The 21,109-nt window shown below is 45.2% G+C and overlaps 1 protein-coding gene across 1 annotated transcript in view; it reads right to left on the bottom strand.

The window, feature by feature from the left end:
* The window catches only part of DNAAF9 (dynein axonemal assembly factor 9), a gene marked incomplete at its 5' end in the record, with an annotated part of 132,958 nt that overhangs the window by 18,586 nt on the left and 93,263 nt on the right, over positions 1-21,109 (bottom strand). The window contains 6 exons of the mRNA XM_081097454.1: positions 1,694-1,731; positions 9,795-9,920; positions 16,922-17,080; positions 18,312-18,400; positions 20,545-20,662; positions 20,930-21,031. Coding sequence (XP_080953580.1) covers positions 1,694-1,731; positions 9,795-9,920; positions 16,922-17,080; positions 18,312-18,400; positions 20,545-20,662; positions 20,930-21,031 — 632 coding nt within the window. The remainder of the gene's footprint in view (positions 1-1,693; positions 1,732-9,794; positions 9,921-16,921; positions 17,081-18,311; positions 18,401-20,544; positions 20,663-20,929; positions 21,032-21,109) is intronic.

Raw genomic sequence — 21,109 nt, 5'->3', positions numbered from 1 at the left:
ATTTATTGAAAAATATCTGCATATAAGCAGATCTGCACAGTTAAAACCTGTATTGTTCACAAGTCAACTGACCTTGCCTTTTATCTCTCCCCATCGGGCCCCCATGCAGCCCATGCCCATGGTGAGCCAGGTCAGACTAGTCCACAGGGTTCCCTGGGCCCAGATGCAAGGGGAAGATATTTATCAAGGCACTGTCACTGCACAAGCCCCCTGGAGTTCAGAAAACAGCATATGTGGATCCAAGATCGACTGCCCATATCTGATCATATCCCTAGCTTTATACAAGCACAGAATTTGACACAGGTTGCCTTTGAACACTGAATTAGGAGACAGTGATACTGAAATATTCCTACTAAGTGCCAGAGAGAATGCAATCTGTCCTGAATATTACGCAGTTTCATGAACAGTGAAGACAAAGCACATGCCCTTTGCCAGGGCAGCCCAACCATCTGTGCTTTATGTGCAAAAAAAGCAGAGGGGCACTGAGGGAGAAAGTGTCAAGGAGCCAAGGGCGCTAGGGTGGCAATAATGTAGTGGACAGGAGCTGACGACAGCCCACACCCGTGGCTTTGATGCTGACTGCCAAACATGTATCTGCGGACCAGACAGCTCCCCTTGGCTATCTTCCAGTCCTTTGTTTCCCCCTGTGCTTTCTATTTCAAGGACAGGCACCACCAACCTTCCTAATCTCTCAAGCTAGAAGCCTAGCAGTCATCCAAGATACCTCCTTTTTCTAACTCATGTCCCATGTGTAACCTATCATCATATCCTACTGACCCAACCTCCACAAAATCCCCTTAATCTCTACCTGTGGTAGATACTATGGGTATTTATCTCCATTCCACTCAGCTTCTGGGGTGCAATGCCTGTAAAGCCACAGGGACCTCTGAAGGCGGGACTTGAGACTCCTGGTGCAGCAGTCCAATGCACATTCCTCCCTCCAGTGACCCGGCCTCCTGCCCTGTGCAGCACCCAGCTCAGCTGCTTCCCAGGACAACATCTCTGGATCTCTGGTATGCTCTGCTGTCTCCGCTCCCTGTGGACTGGCAGGGGCTCAGCAGGGCAAAACTCTGCTGGCACACCGAGTTATTTCTTTGTCTGATATCTACTTGCTGGGCTGACTCAGGAAGCCCAGAGCCCAGGTCTTCTGACAACAATGAGCATTTTATCACCACTACAGGAAACTTAGAATTTATTCTGGGTCTCCAGGCACCATAGCTAATATGACTAAAAAGTGCTGCTTCTAGGGTTCCAGACAGCAAGACAATGCAAAGTTGAGTGTAACCTACAGGATGGGTGGATTTTTCTAAATGCTACCAAGGAGGTATGGAAAATTTCATTGTATGTAGGGGGAATATTAAGGGAGAAGGTTCTATTGGGCTATACTCTGCACTCATGGGACAGGAGAAATGCAAGATCTTGATGTTCCAGAGGCTAGGAATACCTATTCAGTCCCCTGATATTAGTTGGAAGGCAAGGGCAGATTTAAACCCAGCTCAGGAGAGGAGTTGCCATGGCAATTTGTCATCATGAAGAAACAAACTCTGGAAGAAATCTGCCTATCAAATATAAATATAAAAGATGTCAAAGTTTTCCCTGTACCAATTTATTTGTTTTAGATTTTAGAATGGTAGGTAGGAGCATGAAGAAAAGTCTGAAAGTCATGCAAACACGAGTAAAGCCCATTGCTTACCTTGTGAACACTGGTCAAGACATTTTGGAAAGAGAAATCTAGGGAGGAAAAATAAATATTTTAAAACCATAAAGTCACAGTTGTCATTATTTCCCACAAAAATGAGCATATCACTGATACCTAAGATGATTTACTCGAGGGGCAAGTGGCAGGCAGCACTGAGCACTAGGACAGCCATGGCTATGCAAGAAGTTTTCACAGCTTTGAACCAAAACAGAGTTCCTTAAGCCAGGAAAAGTCCCTACGTGGCCAACCCTTGGTGGAATGCTTAAGAGGGGATACCTGGGCATGGCCAGTCTCTAGACCAGCCGTGGGAAAACTATGGCCCGTGGGCCGGATCCGGCCCGTTCGGCTGTTCTATCCGGCCCGCGGAGCCGAAAGAGCGGAGGGTTCTCTGGCTCTCCCCTCCGCTCCTTCACCAGCAGCAGTGTTAACATGGCAACGTCGGGAAACACGGCCGCAGCTCCTTCTTCTGAGTCCAGTTTAAGAACCCATTGTGGCCCTCGAGTCAAAAAGTTTGCCCACCCCTGCTCTAGACTATAGGAAAGAAAGAGAGCTGGCTTTTTTTTTTTTTTTTTAAGGGATACTGTCTTCATAAAGGGGAAATTCAAGGGAGAATGTGAAAAATTACATTCACCTAACTTTAACAAGGCCTTTCAGTACCAAAGTTGCCATGTTTCCCTTCACGTGCGCACTAGAATCCTGCTTCCCCTTTAATCCCATTCTGACCTCTAATAGTGAATGAAAAACAGCAAACTGACTGGATCACAACTGAAGCAGGTGAGGGTGACTGATCCAAAGTGTGAGTTAGTTAAGAACTGGAGCTCTGTAGGAAGCCCCAGAGAAAATTCCATACTCTCAGTGCTTTAAAACTCCTAAAACATCATAGTGCTCTTCTCAGGGAAGAACAGTAACACTAATGAGAACAGCTCCTTTTATCTTACTGTGGGGCTGGGCGCTATGCATGCAGTTCACATATACAATCTTGTTCTGTCTTTACTTCCACCCCATTAAAAGCTGAGAAGAATGAGTGTAGGATGACTAAGCAGTCAAGCACTTTGCCCAAGGCTGCACATGAAGCCAGGAAGTGGGAGGGCTGATGCAGGGCCCAGGTCTGCTTGGCACCACAGAGCTTCTGTTTCCTTTCCCTGCAAGTAGGATGCTTACTGAAGCCACACTTCTGAACTGTTTCTGGTCTATGTGGCAGGTATTAATGCTATTCAAAACACCGGGGGGATTTCCCTTGGTGGTGGCAAGTCTTCATTCTTCTATTTGATTTCTAAAACCAGCCAGGCACACATCACTTGGAACCAAATTTGGTGGGTGAATGAGCTGGATGAATACCACTTCTTGGGTTGCTCTTGCCTGGCTGCCTCATGGTCTCTGAAGAATTCCAAGGAGGAACCCCCTATGTGCTCTGAGCAAGGTCAAGAGGCTTGGAACATCCACACCAGTCTTTCAAGAACAAAACTCACTGACTTCCCTGCACTCACTGTTCACTGAACACCCTCTCCCCTACAGCAAATATATTGTTAGAAAGTGTCTGTCCCCATCAAGTGCTTGTGACCTGAAAGGCCCTTCTTAGCATCCTGCTTGCTTCTCACAGCCAGGCATTTTAGATAAGGTTGATCAGAGTTCCCCCTTAAGGGATCTGAGAAGGCCTGAGGTCATCAATCTGCTCCCTTTAAGCATCTGCAAAGAAAATATTCAGAACACACGGACTTGCACATACATATGATTCCCTAAAACTGGAATACAATTTCTCATATCTTGGCATCTTTGGGATCCCGGTCCTTCAAATTCATACTCTGGCTTTCTTTCAAATTCAAATAGGAGTTATCACCACTTCTTCATAATTTGTATAAAATTGCATTATACAAAGCATATTTTATTATGGTACTTCCTACTCTATATCATGACTAATTATGTACATGCCATTGATGTGGCATTTGGAAAATTACTTAATTTTTCTGAGCAGCTCTCTCGTGGTAAAACGTGACAATGAAGCCTACCTTAAAGGAGGATTTAGAGAATTAAGAGGGGTAAAGCATCAGAGTGCTTGACAAACAGTGCAAAATAAATGCTGGCTCACTCATCCTCCCTACTAAACTGTAATATTAAAGAGTGCCTGGCTTAGGAGTCTTGAACATGGTAGACAAGTTCTGCACCAACAAACATTGAAATAATGCATATACTATTGTGGTTGCTGACCAGCTCTACCTCTGAATAACAAAAACAGTTGTGGTTATAATACACTCCTAAGTTTTATGTAGGTATGGTATCATGCATTTTCTCATGTTCCAACCAAGTACCTGATTTATGTAAAATTTTAGTCAATCAATAAATGATACTGGACTCTTTCCCCCTCCTCACGTGGGAGTCTGTACTTGTTCTTCAATAAATTTCCACCTTTGCTATAAAATAAATAAATAAATAAATAAATAAATGATACTGATCTAATCTGTTCTAAAACATGTGTCCCAAAATTCTCATGTGCATATTCACAAAAATGTAGAGACCTGGGTTAACTTGTTCCTTGCTGCCTCTTCCATGATTAGAATGGTCCTGGCATACAGCAATCACTCAATAGAAATTCAATGAATGAAACACACTAAAATAAATACATCAGGCAAATCTCATATAGGTCCATCCTGAATCTAGTCTACCTCCTAGATTAAAGAAGCCATACTAACCCCACTTTACAGAAAGAAAAAGCAAGACTACTATGACCTATTCCCACTTATTTTTTTTTTTGAGAGAGAAACATTGATTTGTTATTCCACCCATTTGTGCATTCACTGGTTTACTCTTTTTTTAAAAAAAATATATTTTTATTGATTTTAGAGAGAAAGGAAGGGAGAGGGAGAGACAGATAGAAACATTGATGAGAGAGAAACATCAATTGTCTGCCTCCTGCTTGCCCCTTATTGGGGATCGAGCCCACAACCTGGGCATGTGTCCTGACTGGGAATCGAACCTGCAACCTCTGGGTGCATGGGACAATGCTCAACCAACTGAGCCACACCAGCTAAGGCCACCGGTTGGTCTTGGCATGTGCCCTGACCAGGATCGAACCTGCGACCTTGGCACATCGGGATGATAACCAACTGAGTTACCTGGCTAGGGCTCCCCAGACCTCTCATATCTCTTCCTTGAGCTCTCTCTACCCCACCCTATTAGCTCCTATTCTCCTTAATTTTTTTTTTTCTTCACAGTGCAGAAGAGTATTTCTTTGGGCTAATTTTTCTGAAGTGTAACTTCCATCTGTTATTTCCTTATTATTATCTCTTCCTATCTCTTTTTTTTTTCAACAGAGAGGAAGGGAGAGGGATAGAGAGTTTGAAACATGATCAGCTGCCTCCTGGACACCCCCTACTGGGGATGCGCCCACAACCCAGGTACATGCCCTTGACCGGACTCGAACTCGGGACCCTTCAGTCCGCAGGCCGACGCTCTATCCACTGAGCCACACCGGTCAGGGCCCTACCTTCTTGTTTTTTTTTTATATAGCAAAGGTGGAAATTTATTGAAGGACAAGCACAGACTCCCACGTGGGGAGGGAGAAAGAGTCCCCCCTACCTTTTTTTTTTTTAACAGTAGTATCTATGGTAGTTTTCTAGTCCCATGTTAGACCTCCTTCTGCTTTAATTCATCTTTTAAATAAACAAGAAAAAGAAGAGACATGAATGGTAGAAAGACTTGCATGTTAAGAGTCAGCATGGAAGTCCACAGTACAATGGTGATGCTCAGCATTCATTACAGTAACCTAACCTAAGAAGAAGGAAAACAGAACACCTTGGCTTTTCTATGGGGAGAAGAACCTTGGTCACAGAAAATGGAGAGAATGGTGAATGAGGTATCTGTCTGAATGGGGATCAGACAAGGTGATTAGGGACATAATCTCTAATGTAATTTCTATGAGAAATTTAAAGATACCAAACTTGTGACTCAGATAGGAAGGGAGCTTTTTCAGGTGAAGGTATAAGAATAGATCAATCATTTACCAGGGGATAACAATAATAATAAGGACTAGCCAGAAAGACCACATGATTACAGATTTGGGATATATTCCACTAGCCAGTGGTCGGCAAACTGTGGCTTGCGAGCCACATGTAGCTCTTTGGCCCCTTGAGTGTGGCTCTTCCACAAAATACCATGTGCGGGCACGCACGTACAGTGCAATTGAAACTTCGTGGCCCATGCACAGAAGTCGGTATTTTGTGGAAGAGCCACACTCAAGGGGCCAAAGAGCCGCATGTGGATTGCGAGCCGTGGTTTGCTGATCACGGCACTAGGCTAAAGGGAGAGGAAGTTAAATAGCTCTGAGGAGGCAATGTAATGCTTGAAACTCTCCCCACTAAGGAATGATTTCATGATGAAACAGGTAATTCCAGACACCATTGGGGCAGTGTGAACTGTAAAACCCACTCAAAATGGCAATGTGGAAATGCGAATAAAAAGTAATAAACGTATAATACACTTAATTAATAATATCTCTCTGAGGAATCTAGTCTAAGGAAATTATCTGAAATTTGAGAAGGTTATATGGATAAAGGTGTTCCCACAGTATCTACACTAATAAAAGAGAAAAATGGTAATTGGCGTACGGCGATACCTTTTTCATTGGCTAATCAGGGCTATATGCAAATTAACTGCCAACTAAGATTGGCAGTTAACTGCCAACAAGATGGCGGCTAATTTGCATATGTAGGCACAATGCAGGGAGGCGAAAGGGAAAGCAGGAAGAAGCCCCCTGCCACTGACAGTGATCGGAAACCCAGGGGGGAGCTAAGAGCTGGGGGGCAGCCCTGGGGCCGCCTTTGCCCTGCCCCCAGCCATGATTGGAGAATCAGGCGCCTTTGCCGCCCTGGCCAGTGATAGCAGGAAGTAGGGGTGGAGCCAGCGATGGGAGCTGGGCACGGTCGAACCTGGCAGTCCCAGGAGCTAGGGGTCCCTTGCCTGGGCCTAAAGCAAAGCCCACGATCGCGGCGCCCCCCGCTGCCAATGCAGGTCCCCGCTGCCTGGGCCGGACGCCTAGGCCAGAGGCGTTAGGCCTGGGCAGGGGCGGAGCCTGCAACCGCGGGGAGCTGGGGGTCCCCTGCCCAGGAGGCCTCAGGCCTGGTCAAGGGGCCGATCCAGTGATTGGTGACCGGAGGGTGATGAGGGTCAACTCCTCTGGCCGAGGCATCAGGCCTGGGTGGGGGGCGGAGCCAGGGATTGGGGGGATATGATGGTCCCCTTGCCCAGGCCTGAAGCCTGGGTCAGAGGCGTCAGGCTTGGGCGGGGGGTGGAGCAAGCGATCAGAGGGAGATGGGAGTCCCCTGCCCAGGCATGATTCCTGGGCCAGAGGCCTCAGGCCTGGGCGGGGGCCAGAGCCAGTGATCGGGGGGAGATGGGGGTCCCCTGTCCAAGCCTGACACCTCTGGCAGAGGCGTCAGGTCTGGGCAAGGGGCCGATCAGGTGATCGGAGGGTGATGGGGGTCAACGCCTGAGGGCTCCCAGTATGTGAGAGGGGGCAGGCTGGGCTGAGGGACACTCCCCCCCCCGCCCACACCCAGTGCACGAATTTTGTGCACCGGGCCCCTAGTTATTTATAATAGTGAAAAGTTGGAGCCATCCTATGTAACTAACAGTGGTAAAATGATTAAGACAATTATGTTCACCCACATAATGATTATGTAATTAATAAAAATGTAATTACTAGTGTGATATAAGAACATACATATGTTAACATATATGTTTGTTTATAGGTTAACCTAAGAATAATAATATTATAAAATTATATGTACAATATATCACAACTGTAAAAAAGCATGCAAATAAAAAGATCAGAAAGGGAAGAACAAAGTAGGAGGGATCACAATACCAGATATCAAGCTATATTACAATATATTACAAAGCCACTGTTCTCAAAACTGCCTGGTACTGGCACAAGAACAGACATATAGACCAATGGAACAGAACAGATAACCCAGAAATTGACCCAAGCCATTATGCTCAATTAATATTTGACAAAGGAAGCAAGAGCATACAATAGAGTCAAGACAGTCTCTTCAATAAATGGTGTTGGGAAAATTGGACAGATACATGCAAAAAAATGAAACTAGACCACCAACTTATACCATAAATGGATAAAGAACTTCAACGTAAGACAGGAAACCATAAAAACACAAAATGGATAAAGGACTTAAATGTAAGACAAGAAACCATAAAAATTTTAGAAGAATCCATAGGCAGCAAGATATCAGACATATGTCGTAGCAATATCTTTACGATACAGTTCCTAGGACAATGGAAACTAAGGAGAAAATAAACAAATGCGACTACATCAAAATAAAAATCTTCTGAACAGCAAAAGAAACCATTAACAAAACAACAAGAAAGCCACTGCATGGGAGAACATATTTGCCAATGTTATATCCAATAAGGGCCTAATCTCCAAAATTTATAGGGAACTCATACATCTTAACAAAAGGAAGATGGAAATCCAATAAAAAAATGGGCAAAGGGCTTAAATAGACACTTTTTGAAAGTGGACATACAGAAGGCCAAGAAACATATGAAAACATGCTCAAAGTCACTAAGTCATCTGAGAGATGCAAATCAAAATGTCAATGAGGTATCTGTCAGAATGGCTATCATCAACAAATTGACAAGTGCTGGAGAGGATGTAGAGAAAAAGGAACCCTCGTGCACTGCTGGTGGGAATGCAGACTATTGCAGCCACTGTGGAAAACAGTACAGTTTCTTTAAAAAATTAAAAATGGAACTCCCATTCAACCCAGTAATCCCACTTCTAGGAATATGTCCGAAGAAATCAGAAAGGACATATGCACCCCTATGTTCATAGCAGCACAATTTACAATAGCTAAGATTTAGAAACAGCCTAAGTGCCCATCAGCAGATGAGTGGATTAAAAAACTGTGGTACATCTATACAATGGAATACTACACTGCAGTAAAAAAGAAGGAACTCTTACTATTCATAACAGCATGGATGGACATGGACAGCATTATGCTAAGTGAAATAAGCCAGTTGGAGAAAGATAAATATCACATGATCTCACTCATTTGTGGAATATAATGAACAACATAAACCAATGAACAAAAATAATCCAGAGACAGAGAAGCATCGAACAGACTGTCAAACTTTAGAGGAAAGGCAGGGGAGGGGGGTAAGAGATCAACCAAAGGACTTGTATGCATGCATATAAGCATAACCAATGGTCACAGACACTAGGGGGGGGGGGGTGAGGGCATGTGCTGGGGGTGAGTGAGGCCAGGGAGAGGTCAATGGGGGAAAAAGGAGACATATGTAATATTATATGTAATACTTTAAACAATGAAGAATTAAAAAAGATCAGAAAGGAATTCACAAATATTATAATAGTTACATTGAATTAGTGAGATTATGGATGAATTATTACCCAATTTTCTTTGCTGTTCTTTTTAAAAATATATATATTTTATTGATTTTTTTACAGAGAGGAAGGGAGAGGGATAGAGAGTTAGAAACATCGATCAGCTGCCTCCTGCACACTCCCCACTGGGGATGTGCCTGCAACCAAGGTACATGCCCTTGACCGGAATCGAACCTGGGACCCTTGAGTCCGCAGGCTGACGCTCTATCCACTGAGCCAAAGCGGTTAGGGCTGCTGTTCTTATATTACTTCCAAAGTTAGGAAAAAAGTTCCCCTGCTAGCAGTGAGAATGAGTGTCATTAACGAGATAAAAGGGCTTTAAGATGGCTTCACCATATGAAAAAGTATCTTTGAGAAACTCCAAGTGCCTCGGGACACAGGCCCCTCCTATGCAGTAAAGACAGAAGGAAAAGCTGCCCTGGGTATTTCTTTCTGGGAGATGCTGTCCCAGTTTCCCTGCCTCTTCAGCACACAAAAAACAGTGGGGAGAGGCTGCCAGTCCAAAGGGGTCTTCTCAGAACCGGGCACTAATCCAGTAACAACTGAGCATTTATTGTATATAAGGTAGACTGATGTGTTCCAAAAGACAAACACATAAAGATGTGTCTCCTTCTAGTGTGTTGCTTTCTGTACACTAAACACACCATGTCCTGTGGGCTGGAGGTGATCTTAGGAGTGTACCTGTGCTCCATGTAGCAGCTCAGGGGCTCCACACACACTGTGATGGCACCAATGGTGAAGGAAGACTTGACATTTGAGTCTGGATGGGTCTGCAGGGCCTGGACAACATCAATAACATCTGTGTAGCTGAGGAAAAAAAAGGGAATTAGTTTACTGATTGGGGTGGCAGAGTGGGGTGGGGGAAAAAGGAGAATGCCGAATGGCTTGAGCAAGAGTGGAAGGAGGACCAAGAGGAGTAGCTGATGATTGGGTTCTTGGAGTCACCCCACTTTCTGATTTGGAGCCACGGGAATCCACAGTGTTTCTGCATTCCCAAGTTCCATTAGTCCTCATAACTGTGCAAGAGTGGGTAGCATTCAATCCCCAAACCCCAGGGTAAAGGTAAGTCTGCACAGGTGACTATGGGGCTGTGAGAGTGGGACTCGGTGTTCTTAGGCCTGTTTTCTGATCAAGTTAGGAGCTCCTGCATTGGTCTATTTTTCTTAAAATAGCTCTTTCCTCTCCTACTACCTCACAGAACATGTAGGCAAGAGAGAAAAGGGGGTTCATCAGGTACCTTTCCACATTTGGAGACATGTGTCAAATACCCTTGCATTTGTATCTCCTGCCTGGAACTCCCTCCAAACTCCAGATGTGCAGAGTCAATTTGACATTTTCACTTAGAACTTAATATGTTCATGACCCAATTCCCCCACACCTGCTCCTCCCAAGGCCTGTCCTTCTCAGCAGAGGAGACCACTCCTTCAGCTGCTGGGCCAAAAGATTTGTCTCTTGACTCCATTTTTTCTCAATCTTATTGGCTGCCTCCTGCAAGCCCCCTACTGGGGATCGAGTCCAAAACCCAGGCATGTGCCCTTGACCGCAAATGAACCCGGGACCTTTCATTCCGCAGGCTGATGCTCTATCCACTGAGCCAAACCAGTTAGGGCCATTTTTTCTCACTCTTCAGAACATAACTAGAATGACATTACTGCTCATATTACCACGCTACTACTCGGTCCAAACACTATCATCTCTTGCCTAGATCACCCCCACAGCTATTTCAATGGCCCCCTGCTTCTGTCCTTGCCTCTCTCTAACTGTCTTCAACACAGAAACCAGAGAGATAGTACTAATCTCATTGTGCTAAGCTACTGAGTGAGTTGCTTCCATCCCACTCAATGTGAAAGCCAAAGCTCTTACAATGGCCCAATAGCCCTCTAAGACCTGTCCCCCACACTGCATAAAAGAGTTTCATCTACTATTCCTTCCCTTACCTGAATCAGCAACTTTGGCTTCCTGGCTCTTCCCCGAATATCCCAGGCATACTTCCACCATGCACTCACTGTCCCCTCTCATGTGACATGCTTTGCTCAGATGCCTGCAGGGCTTACTCTCACTCTTACTCTCACTCTCTTGTGAGGGAGGTGCTCTCTGACTTTATACAGCCTATGTGATAACAGCAATCCCCTCTCTGGCACAACCTTCTCCTGCTCCAATTCTTCTCCAAAGCACTGAACATCAGCTACATACTCTGTATTTTCTTATTTATTTATAGTCTGTCTCTGCAATTAAGATGGAAGGTGGTTGTTGAGTGCTGTAATCTATATGGTGTCTAAAGCAGGGGAGATGAATGAGTGGACATTCAACTCCACCTAGAAACATGGCCACTACAAGAGGGAACCTGCCCTCTTCACTTTGTGCAGAATATTTCCTGACTGGCCCAGCCTATGACTAAAAGGTCAGTTTCAATGGAGGGGAGGCAAAGCTGATGGGCAGGCTTGCTGATCACATGGGCCTGGGTCTTATCCTGGGCCCTTGGGAGGGCAGTTGTGATGGCTGACAGGATAGGTACAGCCTGCCTGAGCCATTTTCTGAGTCACTACAAACAACTCATCTGTAAAACGACACTTGGCTCTATCCCAGATTACAATTTTAGCACTCCCCCCAGGTCTGCCTCAGTCCCTACAAACCAGCAGTGCTTTAGTAAAGAACAGGGTGTGCTAGCTTCTAGAATTCCCCAGTGAGGGCCTGGTAGCCAGAGAGCCTTTAGAGTGAGCCCTCTGATCATCAGCTTTTCTTTTTCTTTCTTTAAACAATTTTTAAAAAATATGTTTTTATTGATTTCAGAGAGGAAGGGAGAAGGAGAAAGAGAAACATCAACGATGAGAGAGAATCATTGATCAGCTGCCTCCTGCACGCCCCCTACCGGGGATCGAGCCCACAACAATTGAACCATGACCTCCTGGTTCATAGGTCAATGCTCAACCACTGAGCCATATTGGCTGGGCTGTAATATGATTTTTTTAAAAGATTTTTAATTTATTTTTAGAGAGAGAAGGAGAACGAGAGAGAAACACTGATGTGAGAGTGAAATATCTATCAGCTACCCCTGCTGGTCCTCTACCAGGATTGAGCCTATAACCCAGGCATGTACCTTGACCAGGAATTGAATTGGCGACCTCCTAGTGCATGGGACAATGCTCAACCAACTGAGCCACACTGGCTGGGCTGCTCACTGACTTTTCATTTTTAATTTTTAGGAGAAAAGAGGAAGGGAGGGTGGGAGCAGGGAGAGACAGAGAGAGAGAGGAAGAGAGAAGAGAGACGGTGATGGGAGGAGAGAGAAGAGGAGAGGAGTCATTCCACTTATTTATGCATTCATTTATTGATTCTTGTATGTGCTCTCACCGGGGATTGAACCTGCAACCTTGGTGTATCGGGATGGTGCTTTAACCAACTGAGCTACCCAGTCATGGCTCACTGGCTTTTTTTGAAGGTTTCTCCCCCTGCCTGTGTACAACAATGTGAAGTTCTCTCCACTGGTTCTGCAGTGTCTGAGTGGGCCTAGATGCCAGGAGAGACCCCCATATTGCCCACACCGCCAGGTCCTTACGTACATGTGGTAAGCAGGACTGATGCTTGCACATTGCCTCAAATCTCTTTACGGTCATGTTTAATAGATATAACTCCCATGGTTAAGTGTCCCATCCTTGCTCCTCAGCATGAGCTTTTCCCTGATTCTAAAAGAGTCTTTGGAGCTTTTTAAATTTCCATATTTGGTATAAACCTATAGAGACTCTCTTTTCTTTTTTTAAAAAAAATATATTTTTATTGATTTCAGAGAGGAAGGGAAAGGGAGAGAAACATCAATGATGAGAATCATTGATTGGCTGTCTTCTGCACGCCCCCTACTGGGGATAGAGCCTGCAACCTGGGCATGTGCCCTTGACGGGAATTGAACCTGAGACCCTTCAGTCTTCAGGCCAGCACTCTATCCACTCAGCCACGCCAGCTAGGACAAGGCTTCTCATTTCTTGGGTAAAAAAGAACTAAAAAAGATTTACAGCTGTGGCTGGTGTGGCTCAGTGGGTTGGGTGTTGTCCCATGCACAGAAAGGTTGCTGATTCGATTCCAGGTCAGGGCACAAGTGGGCTCGAGGCAATGCCGGAGGCAGCTGATGGATGTTTCTCTCTCACTTCTATGTTTCTCTTTCCCTCTCTCCTTCTTCCTTCCTCTCTCTCTAAGAATCAATGAACTATTAAAAAAAAAAAAAAGTTTTACAAGCCAGTCCTGCCGATTTTGGTCATTCTAACACATAGGTTTACCCTTAGAGAGGGTGACTGGGGAATTGTCAGGTTTTCAGAGCATTCCATTAATCTTCATTTATTTGAATGAAAAAGCTTAGAGTGGAAACAGGCCCCAGGCTCCTTGGTGAGGCTAGTGCAGTGATGGCGAACCTTTTGAGCTCGGCGTATCAGCATTTTGAAAAACCCTAACTTAACTCTGGTGCCGTATCACATATAGAAATTTTTTGATATTTGCAACCATAGTAAAACAAAGATGTATATTTTTGATATGTATTTTATATATTTAAATGCAATTTAACAAAGAAAAATCAACCAAAATAATGCGTTCGCGTGTCACCTCTGACACGCGTGTCATAGGTTCGCCATCACTGGCGCTAGTGCATCTACATGATGCATCTGCGCACTGCGGCCAAGAGCCCCTGTGGCAAGAGAGGAAGCCCTAAGTGTCATTTACTCTACTTACTGAGGGGTCCTGCTAGACCAGTGATGGCGAACCTATGACACTCTCATTTTTTTTGGTTGATTTTTCTTTGTTAAATGGCATTTAAATAAATAAAATAAATATCAAAAATACAAGTCTTTGTTTTACTATGGTTGCAAATATCAAAAAAGCTCTATATGTGACACGGCACCAGAGTTAAGTCAGGGTTTTTCAAAATGTTGACACGCCGAGCTCAAAAGGTTCGCCATCACTGTGCTAGACCCTTCCTCTCTCCCCAGCCCCTGCCTTACAGCAATCACACTGGGCATGGCCTCCACACAGAAGGAGGCCGTCCTCACCACCGAAGGAACAGGCCACTTCAGCTGTCAGACTGCACCCGGCCACTTTGGCTAAACTGCCTGAATGCATGATGAAGGCAATAAACTGGTTCTTCATGTTTGCCTCTTTTTTGTCTGTACTCTCATTAAAAATAACCAAAACCCCAGCAGGGCTTGAACTTTCTTTCCTCTGAAATAACAGATATCCCATTCAAGTGTCCTTTGGGCTCTGTTTTATGTTTGCAATTTAAGCCTAGAATTTGGGAACACGTTTTACATTAATTCAATGTTTAAAAAAATATATATATTTTTTATTGATTTCAGAGAGGAAGGGAGAGGGAGAGATAGAAACATCAATGATGAGAGATAATCACTGATTGGCTGCCTCCTGCACGCCCCCTACTGGGGATTGAGCCTGCAACTTGGGCGTGTGCTCTGACTAGGAATCTAACTGTGACCTCCTGGTTCATCTCAACCACCGAGCCACATTGACTGGGCACATTAATTCAATTTTTGTTTTTAGAGAGATACTTAGTTTTATTTTATTTGTTTATTTTTGAGATACTTCGTTTTAAATGTAGATAATTGAAAGAATGATTTTTATTTTATTTTATTTTTTATTTTTAAAAATATATTTTATTGATTTTTTACAGAGAGGAAGGGAGAGAGATAGAGAGTTAGAAACATCGATGAGAGAGAAACATCGATCAGCTGCCTCCTGCACATCTCCTACTGGGGATATGCCCGCAACCCAGGTACATGCCCTTGACCGGAATCGAACCTGGGACCTTTCAGTCCGCAGGCCGACGCTCTATCCACTGAGCCAAACCGGTTTCGGCAAGAATGATTTTTATAACCTTCCAAAGTATAAACCAATTCCTTAAAATTAACTTTTAAAATTCAGATTTATCCAGTTTTACTTATTTGTGTATTATATGTATGTAGTTCTATAGAATTCTGTCATTTGTGTAGGTTCCTATATTCACAACCATAGTCAAGATACTGAACAGCTTCACAGCCATAAGGTTCCCTTTTATAACCACACACACCTCCCTTCTGTCCCCCACTCTCATCTCTAACTCCTGACAACCACTGTTCTGTCCTCCATTAAAAATTTCATAATTTCAAAATACATTAATTTTTACAGTAACAACTAATAGCTCCACTTGATGTCAAGCTCAACACCACTGCCCCCACTGCTGCAGTAAGTCAAATGGAACCAGGCCACTCTAGGGGCAAAATAAAACTCAGCCCCAACCACAGGTTTCCCCCAAAGAATCCTATAAATGAAGAGTAAAGTAACATTAAAGGAATACATTCTCAATTTGAGAAGCCTCTGGGGTCACCCTTCACCAGCAACCTCAATACTGGGCTCGGAGGTCCAGCCCCAAGAAGATGGACATTCACAAAGGAGGCTGCCACAAGTTCCCTGCTGAGCCTCAAGAGAATAGGACCAGCCTGTAAGGACAGTGTCTTCGTGAGAGCCACAGCATTTAGCTGGCATCCTGGCTTGAGTCTGTTAAGAAATCTGAGGTCCCTAGCATCCCAGGGCTGTTACTGGGCAAAGGCTGTGTCTGAGAGGACAAGAATGGGCTGGCCATACACTGTCACTACAGTCCAGAGCAGCCAGCACAGCTGACACTTTTGCAGACTTGCACAATCAGAGACAAGGAATCAACGATGGTCTATGAAGTGACAGAAGATGGAAAATTACCTTAGCCGCACAATGTTAAATTGACAAATTTGACTCCAGGTCCATACACCAACTGACTCTCAACTCTGACAGGGGCCAATCTATTATTTTGACCATTATAAGCGATGGAAAAAAACAAAAGAAAACAAGTGGTTTCAACTCAGACACTTGCTCTGTGGCTTCCACAACCTCAGCCCACAAAGGGGCTGACAGAAGGGAAGCCCAGGGCAGGGTGAGAAGAGGCATGAGGAAGAGGAATGATGCCTGGTGGGGTGCACAGCCTTGCCCATTTCCTGCTCAGGGCCACTGACCCGGCTTTCCTCCAACTCTCACCATTATCTGGCCTATTCTTTACTGGAAACAATCAGCCAATTGCAAATCATTATTATTACAAGCACAAGAACCAGCATAGCACAAAAGCAGTTTATGAGAACTGCCACAAGAGTCTTTATCACCAACCACAGTGACACCAGTGAAGAGCAGGGCCTGCATTTCGGCACAGTCTCCTCTAAGGGGGTGATAGACCTGCACGGGGCTCCTTCCTTAGAAGAGGTCAAGGGAAGCTCCTTGTAGCCAGGTGCTGGGAGCAGTGGTACACAGTCAAACCTGTCCTCTCAGGGAGCTCCTTGTTCAGCTCGACTAATCAAGCTCTTCACCGACAGTCTCAGGAAACCCTCCTGGACCAGCCATCCTCAGGATGTTGGGGCTGGAGACTGCAGAGTGTGGGGGCTGTCTCTGCAACTCCATATAAGGGAGGGCTGAAACAGGTGAAGCTCCCTTGCCTAAACAGTGAAGGAAGAGGTTTAGGGATCACTATTGTTATAAGAATTATCAAAGAAACTTACCTAGAAAACCTCCCTAATTCCCACCTTTTGGCGACAGTATGATGTTAAAGGCAAACCTAAAACTTGTGTGCAAGCTACACCAGCTACTCCAGGCCACAGGACGGCAACAGGAGTCCTCCTCATTTAAGGCCTTTCTATGTAGTGCAGAACCTGCTCATACACATGTGGAGTTTGTTCTGTGCCCCAGGTGAGCTACACATTAAGTAACAGCAGTGACAATGCCACCACCCTACCCACTGTCCCCAGACTCCCAGTGCTCACCCTTGTAACACCACCAACAATCTGGTCTTCTTGCGGATGTAGGCTGACTGGCGGGCAGAGCGGTTCCGCTGGGCCTCCAGGGCACTGGAAAGGTACTTCTGGAAGTGGGCAGCATGAAAACACTCAGAGCTGTCCATGACTTGGCGGTACACCATCCACCTGGAAATGGCAAATGTGATCTCACTGTGGGTGCCACCTGAAGGCCTGGCCCGGCAGCTCAGTCATGGATTCAAATGTCAGACATTCTGCCCAGTGAATCCATTGGTACAGGAGAGAGCAATCCTGGCACCACAGAAACAGGCAGAGGGTACTGCCTGGGTTTGGAGCCCCCTATCTTGACACCACTGCCACTGGAGCTTATGACAGGAAACTCCTTGCCACAGGGAAAAAGGCCAATAGGCTTCAGAGCTGAGAAAGACTCCTGACCAGGCAGTCACTTCCTGAAGGACCATTCGATACAATGGCTTCAGTCTGGTGCTCAATAAAATGCTTGCTGAGAATAAGAAATGTGCAGAGTGAAGAATTTAGACTGACTGCAGAACAAAAGCAATGGAAATGAGGGAGAAACTGGTTAACTACTTAGTACTTATATAAGGGAGGTCCAATATCTCCCTCACACCTCTCTAAAACTTGTCTCTCCAGCCTCCACAACCCCCACCCCAAAACTCCCAAACCTCTGGGCCACTGCAGTCTTCTCAATCCCTCCAGCCTCCAGCAGGATGCCTTACTTTGAAGTAGACTGACTAGATACTAAATGCCTGGTTCAGTGAGCAAGGGTTGGTGAGTAACCTGCCAGCCAGGTGGAAGTGATGGATGAATGGTTCCCCAATTTCACCTGAGCCAACATGTCCCAGCTGCACCTGAACTCAGGCAGTCCCAAGTTCTAACCACCCTGGCCCTGAATCGCCCTGCTGACAAGGCACCCTCCCAGGCCTTCGCGGTGCTGGTCCCGCTGTGACAGTGCTCGTCCAGACGCCCCGGGGTTCATTCCCTCACTCTCTCAGACCTTTGCTCGAATGTCACCTTCTTAGTGAGGTCTCCCGGTTAAAGCTGGCATCCCTGCTCCCACCCCAACCTCCCAGCCCAGGAATCCCCATAGCCTTCTCTGCTTTATTTTCTCCATCGTACTTTCCACTACACGATCTTCCTTATCTGGTTAATTGTCTTCCCACACGAGAATGTAAGCTCTACGAGGGCAGAGATTTTCGTGTCTGTTTTGTTCATTTGTCCTCCACGCTTAGAGCAGTGCCTGGCATTCAGAAAGTGCTCAGTACAAATGTGTCAAATGAATGGATGGGTGATGACTACTGTGCTGATACCAGTTACACCAAAGGGCAGTACGTGTCCAAGGTTTCCCTTTCCCCAAAGCGAAGGCGGCAGCCATACTAACCTGCCATATTCCTTATGCAGAGTGACCAGAAAAGCACAGAGCTCGCTAGCATGACATCCCGGGAGGCCAGTCACAATGCTGATAATGACCTACGTGAAAGAAAAGCCATGTGGGTTTGTGATGCATTGGGGAGGCAGCACTGTGTGAGAGAACAGGCTGCTGGCGCCAGGTTCTGTGAGTTTGAACTTCAGCACCAGCACTCACTAGCTTTGTGATGACCTTGGGCTAACAATAGAACCTACCTTTCGAGGTAGGTGTGATGATTAGAGTTAATATATGTAAAGTGCTTAGAACATTGTCTGGCACATAGCAAACACTTTTTAAATTTTGTATTAGTATTATAATTTCCATAGAGCACACTGACTAGATCAATTAAAATACAATGGAAAATACTAGGCAGATAGGAGGTCTGGAACCAAAATGCCATAGGCTCAACTGGCATAGTAACCTCAGCCAAGGAGACCAGTGGCACTGTAGATATTTTTGTCTGGCTGCCCTGCCCTCCAAGCTGCATAGCCTGAGCTGAGGAAACAAACTGGTGTAGGAAGCATTTTTGAGTCTTTTTTTTTTTCTCTGAGGTTTTTGGGTTTTTTTTTTTACATATATTTTACTCTAATAAAAATGATTAGTGGGGCGAGGTCCTGAGTGCTGCAAGGAGAATACATTGTAGGATGTTAGGCATTAAAAACTGGCTGGGGATGCAGGTGTCAGCTTCTTCCTACAACTCAGCTCAGAGCTGGTTCCACTTCTCTTTGCTCTGCTCAGACTGACCTCTGGGGAGCAAAACGTCCACATGTAGGGTTTTGTGAAATGTTTGCACATTACAGTTGCCCAGCATGAGGAGCTGAATTCCCTGAAGCAGAGGCTGGTGGTGGCCTTTTGTCCTTTGAATTTTGACGGTGAGAAGAAGACCCAGGCTGGGCTGTCCCAACTTTAATACACAGCCATAAGAAAACAGGGCCCTCTGCAGGCAGACATTGTAAAGCAACTCAAAGAAATTCACTAACAAAGAAGGGTCAAGCAGGGGAGGAAAGGAAACAGTGACATAGTGTGGCAAGGGCCTCTTTAAGTATGTGCTTTATCATAATACACAAGACTCACTTGGACAGGCCTGGTCACAAATAACTTACACTAAAGCTCAGCGCGGTGACACTCACTGGTCAGCAGAGAGATGGCAATGGATCCCTCCTCTTTTTGGGAAGCAGAAGCTCTCCCACCTCCCCTCTGACCAGGCCCCTACTTTGTATCCCTTTCTGCCCCTGTGGGGAGTATTCCATGTAACTGACTTTTTGTTTATCCTCCTCCCATCCAAATTTCCTTTTCTCAGTGCCCAGGCCTCAGCCTCTCAAATCATAGCACACATGCTTATAGCCAGATACCTTATTTTAAGGACAGTCATACGGCACCTTTTAAAATATTTTTTACTGATTTTTATATATAGAGAGAAATATTGTTGTTCCATTTATTTATGCATTCATTGGTTTCTTCTTGTATGTCCCCTGACCGGGGATCAAACCTGCAACCTTGGTGTATCCAGATAACACTAACCAACAAAGTACCCGGCCAGGGCTTATAGCACCTTTTAACAAAATATAACAAGTAGGCAATATCATTTTAAAACTCTTGCCTAAGGGAAAAACGAGGCTTCTAATTGCTTACTGGTTCTATTTTCTTTTATAGCTGAGCATCTTCTAGATTTTCACAGAAATAAATGCCCTCTTTGAGCATATAAAGACATATGGCTCCAAAGAAATGGTGGGAGGGGTTAAGAGGAAGGGAGTGTGAGTGGGAGCAGATTAAAATCCACTCTGTGACGTTTATACAGTATCATCTTACCTTGGTGATGCCAGCAAGGCCCAACTAACAAGGCCCATCCCATCATTAAGCTCAATGTGTCACCCACTGCCAGGTAAGTCCTTGTCACAACCAGAAAGAGCTGACAGCATGAGAGCACTGAGCAAGAGTTTTAAAAGCCTGGAGAAGGAAGGGGAGGGCCCGGCAGGGTGCCAGAGTTTCAAGCTGCCATAGGCTTGGCTGGGGTTAATGCAGACGCCTGTACACATTGCATAGAGCAGGTTTCATGTGCATCATTACATCAGTGTCCAAAGAGGGGGAGAGGCCTATAAAAGGGACTCCGCCTGAGCTACTCTTGTTAACTGATACAGAAGATCAAGGCCAGGCTATCGGGGTTCTCTTCCCATGAACTCCCAGCAGATTTGGTGAGCTGCTGTACCTTGTCATTTTCTACTCGGTGAGTAGGGCTGATTTCAGTTTGCTGCAGCAGGACAGGGAGATGGGCCCTCATCACAGGCTCCTGACTAACGCTGCTGATGGCGAAATGCTGGAGAAACCTAGAAAAGCAAGAGAATGCTCTTGTGTTAGCATCACCAGCCTGGCCTTACTGTGCCCATCCACATGAGAAACTCCTTATTTAATTGATGAAAAAGAAACCTTAGAGATTCTCTCTAAAGAATAACATTGGATATGGTGTGTCACTATTAACTTTTATGATCCCTAAGAAGCCATGAAGAAAAAAGCTTAGAAAGGACCAACACTGAGGTTTCTGACATTTCAAAGCCAGAATATTAAACATCTATAAACAGAAAATCAGAGCTTACCAGTCCAGCTCTGGGAGTTTGGCGGAGAGCAGCTTTAGAGGACTTCGTTTCTCCCTGGCAGCAAGGCTCAGGGCATCGAAGAGCTTCTGTGCACTGGAATGTCTGGAATATCAAAAGCTCACAGATTAGCCCAGCTGGTGTGGCTCAGTGGTTGGGCATCGACCTCTGAACCAGGAGGTC

The sequence above is a fragment of the Myotis nattereri genome, assembly GCF_964212035.1.
Source record: "Myotis nattereri genome assembly, chromosome: 8".
NCBI lineage: Eukaryota > Metazoa > Chordata > Mammalia > Chiroptera > Vespertilionidae > Myotis > Myotis nattereri.
The sequence above is the reverse complement of the archived record's forward strand: the minus strand, read 5'-3'. Positions and strand labels throughout refer to the sequence as shown.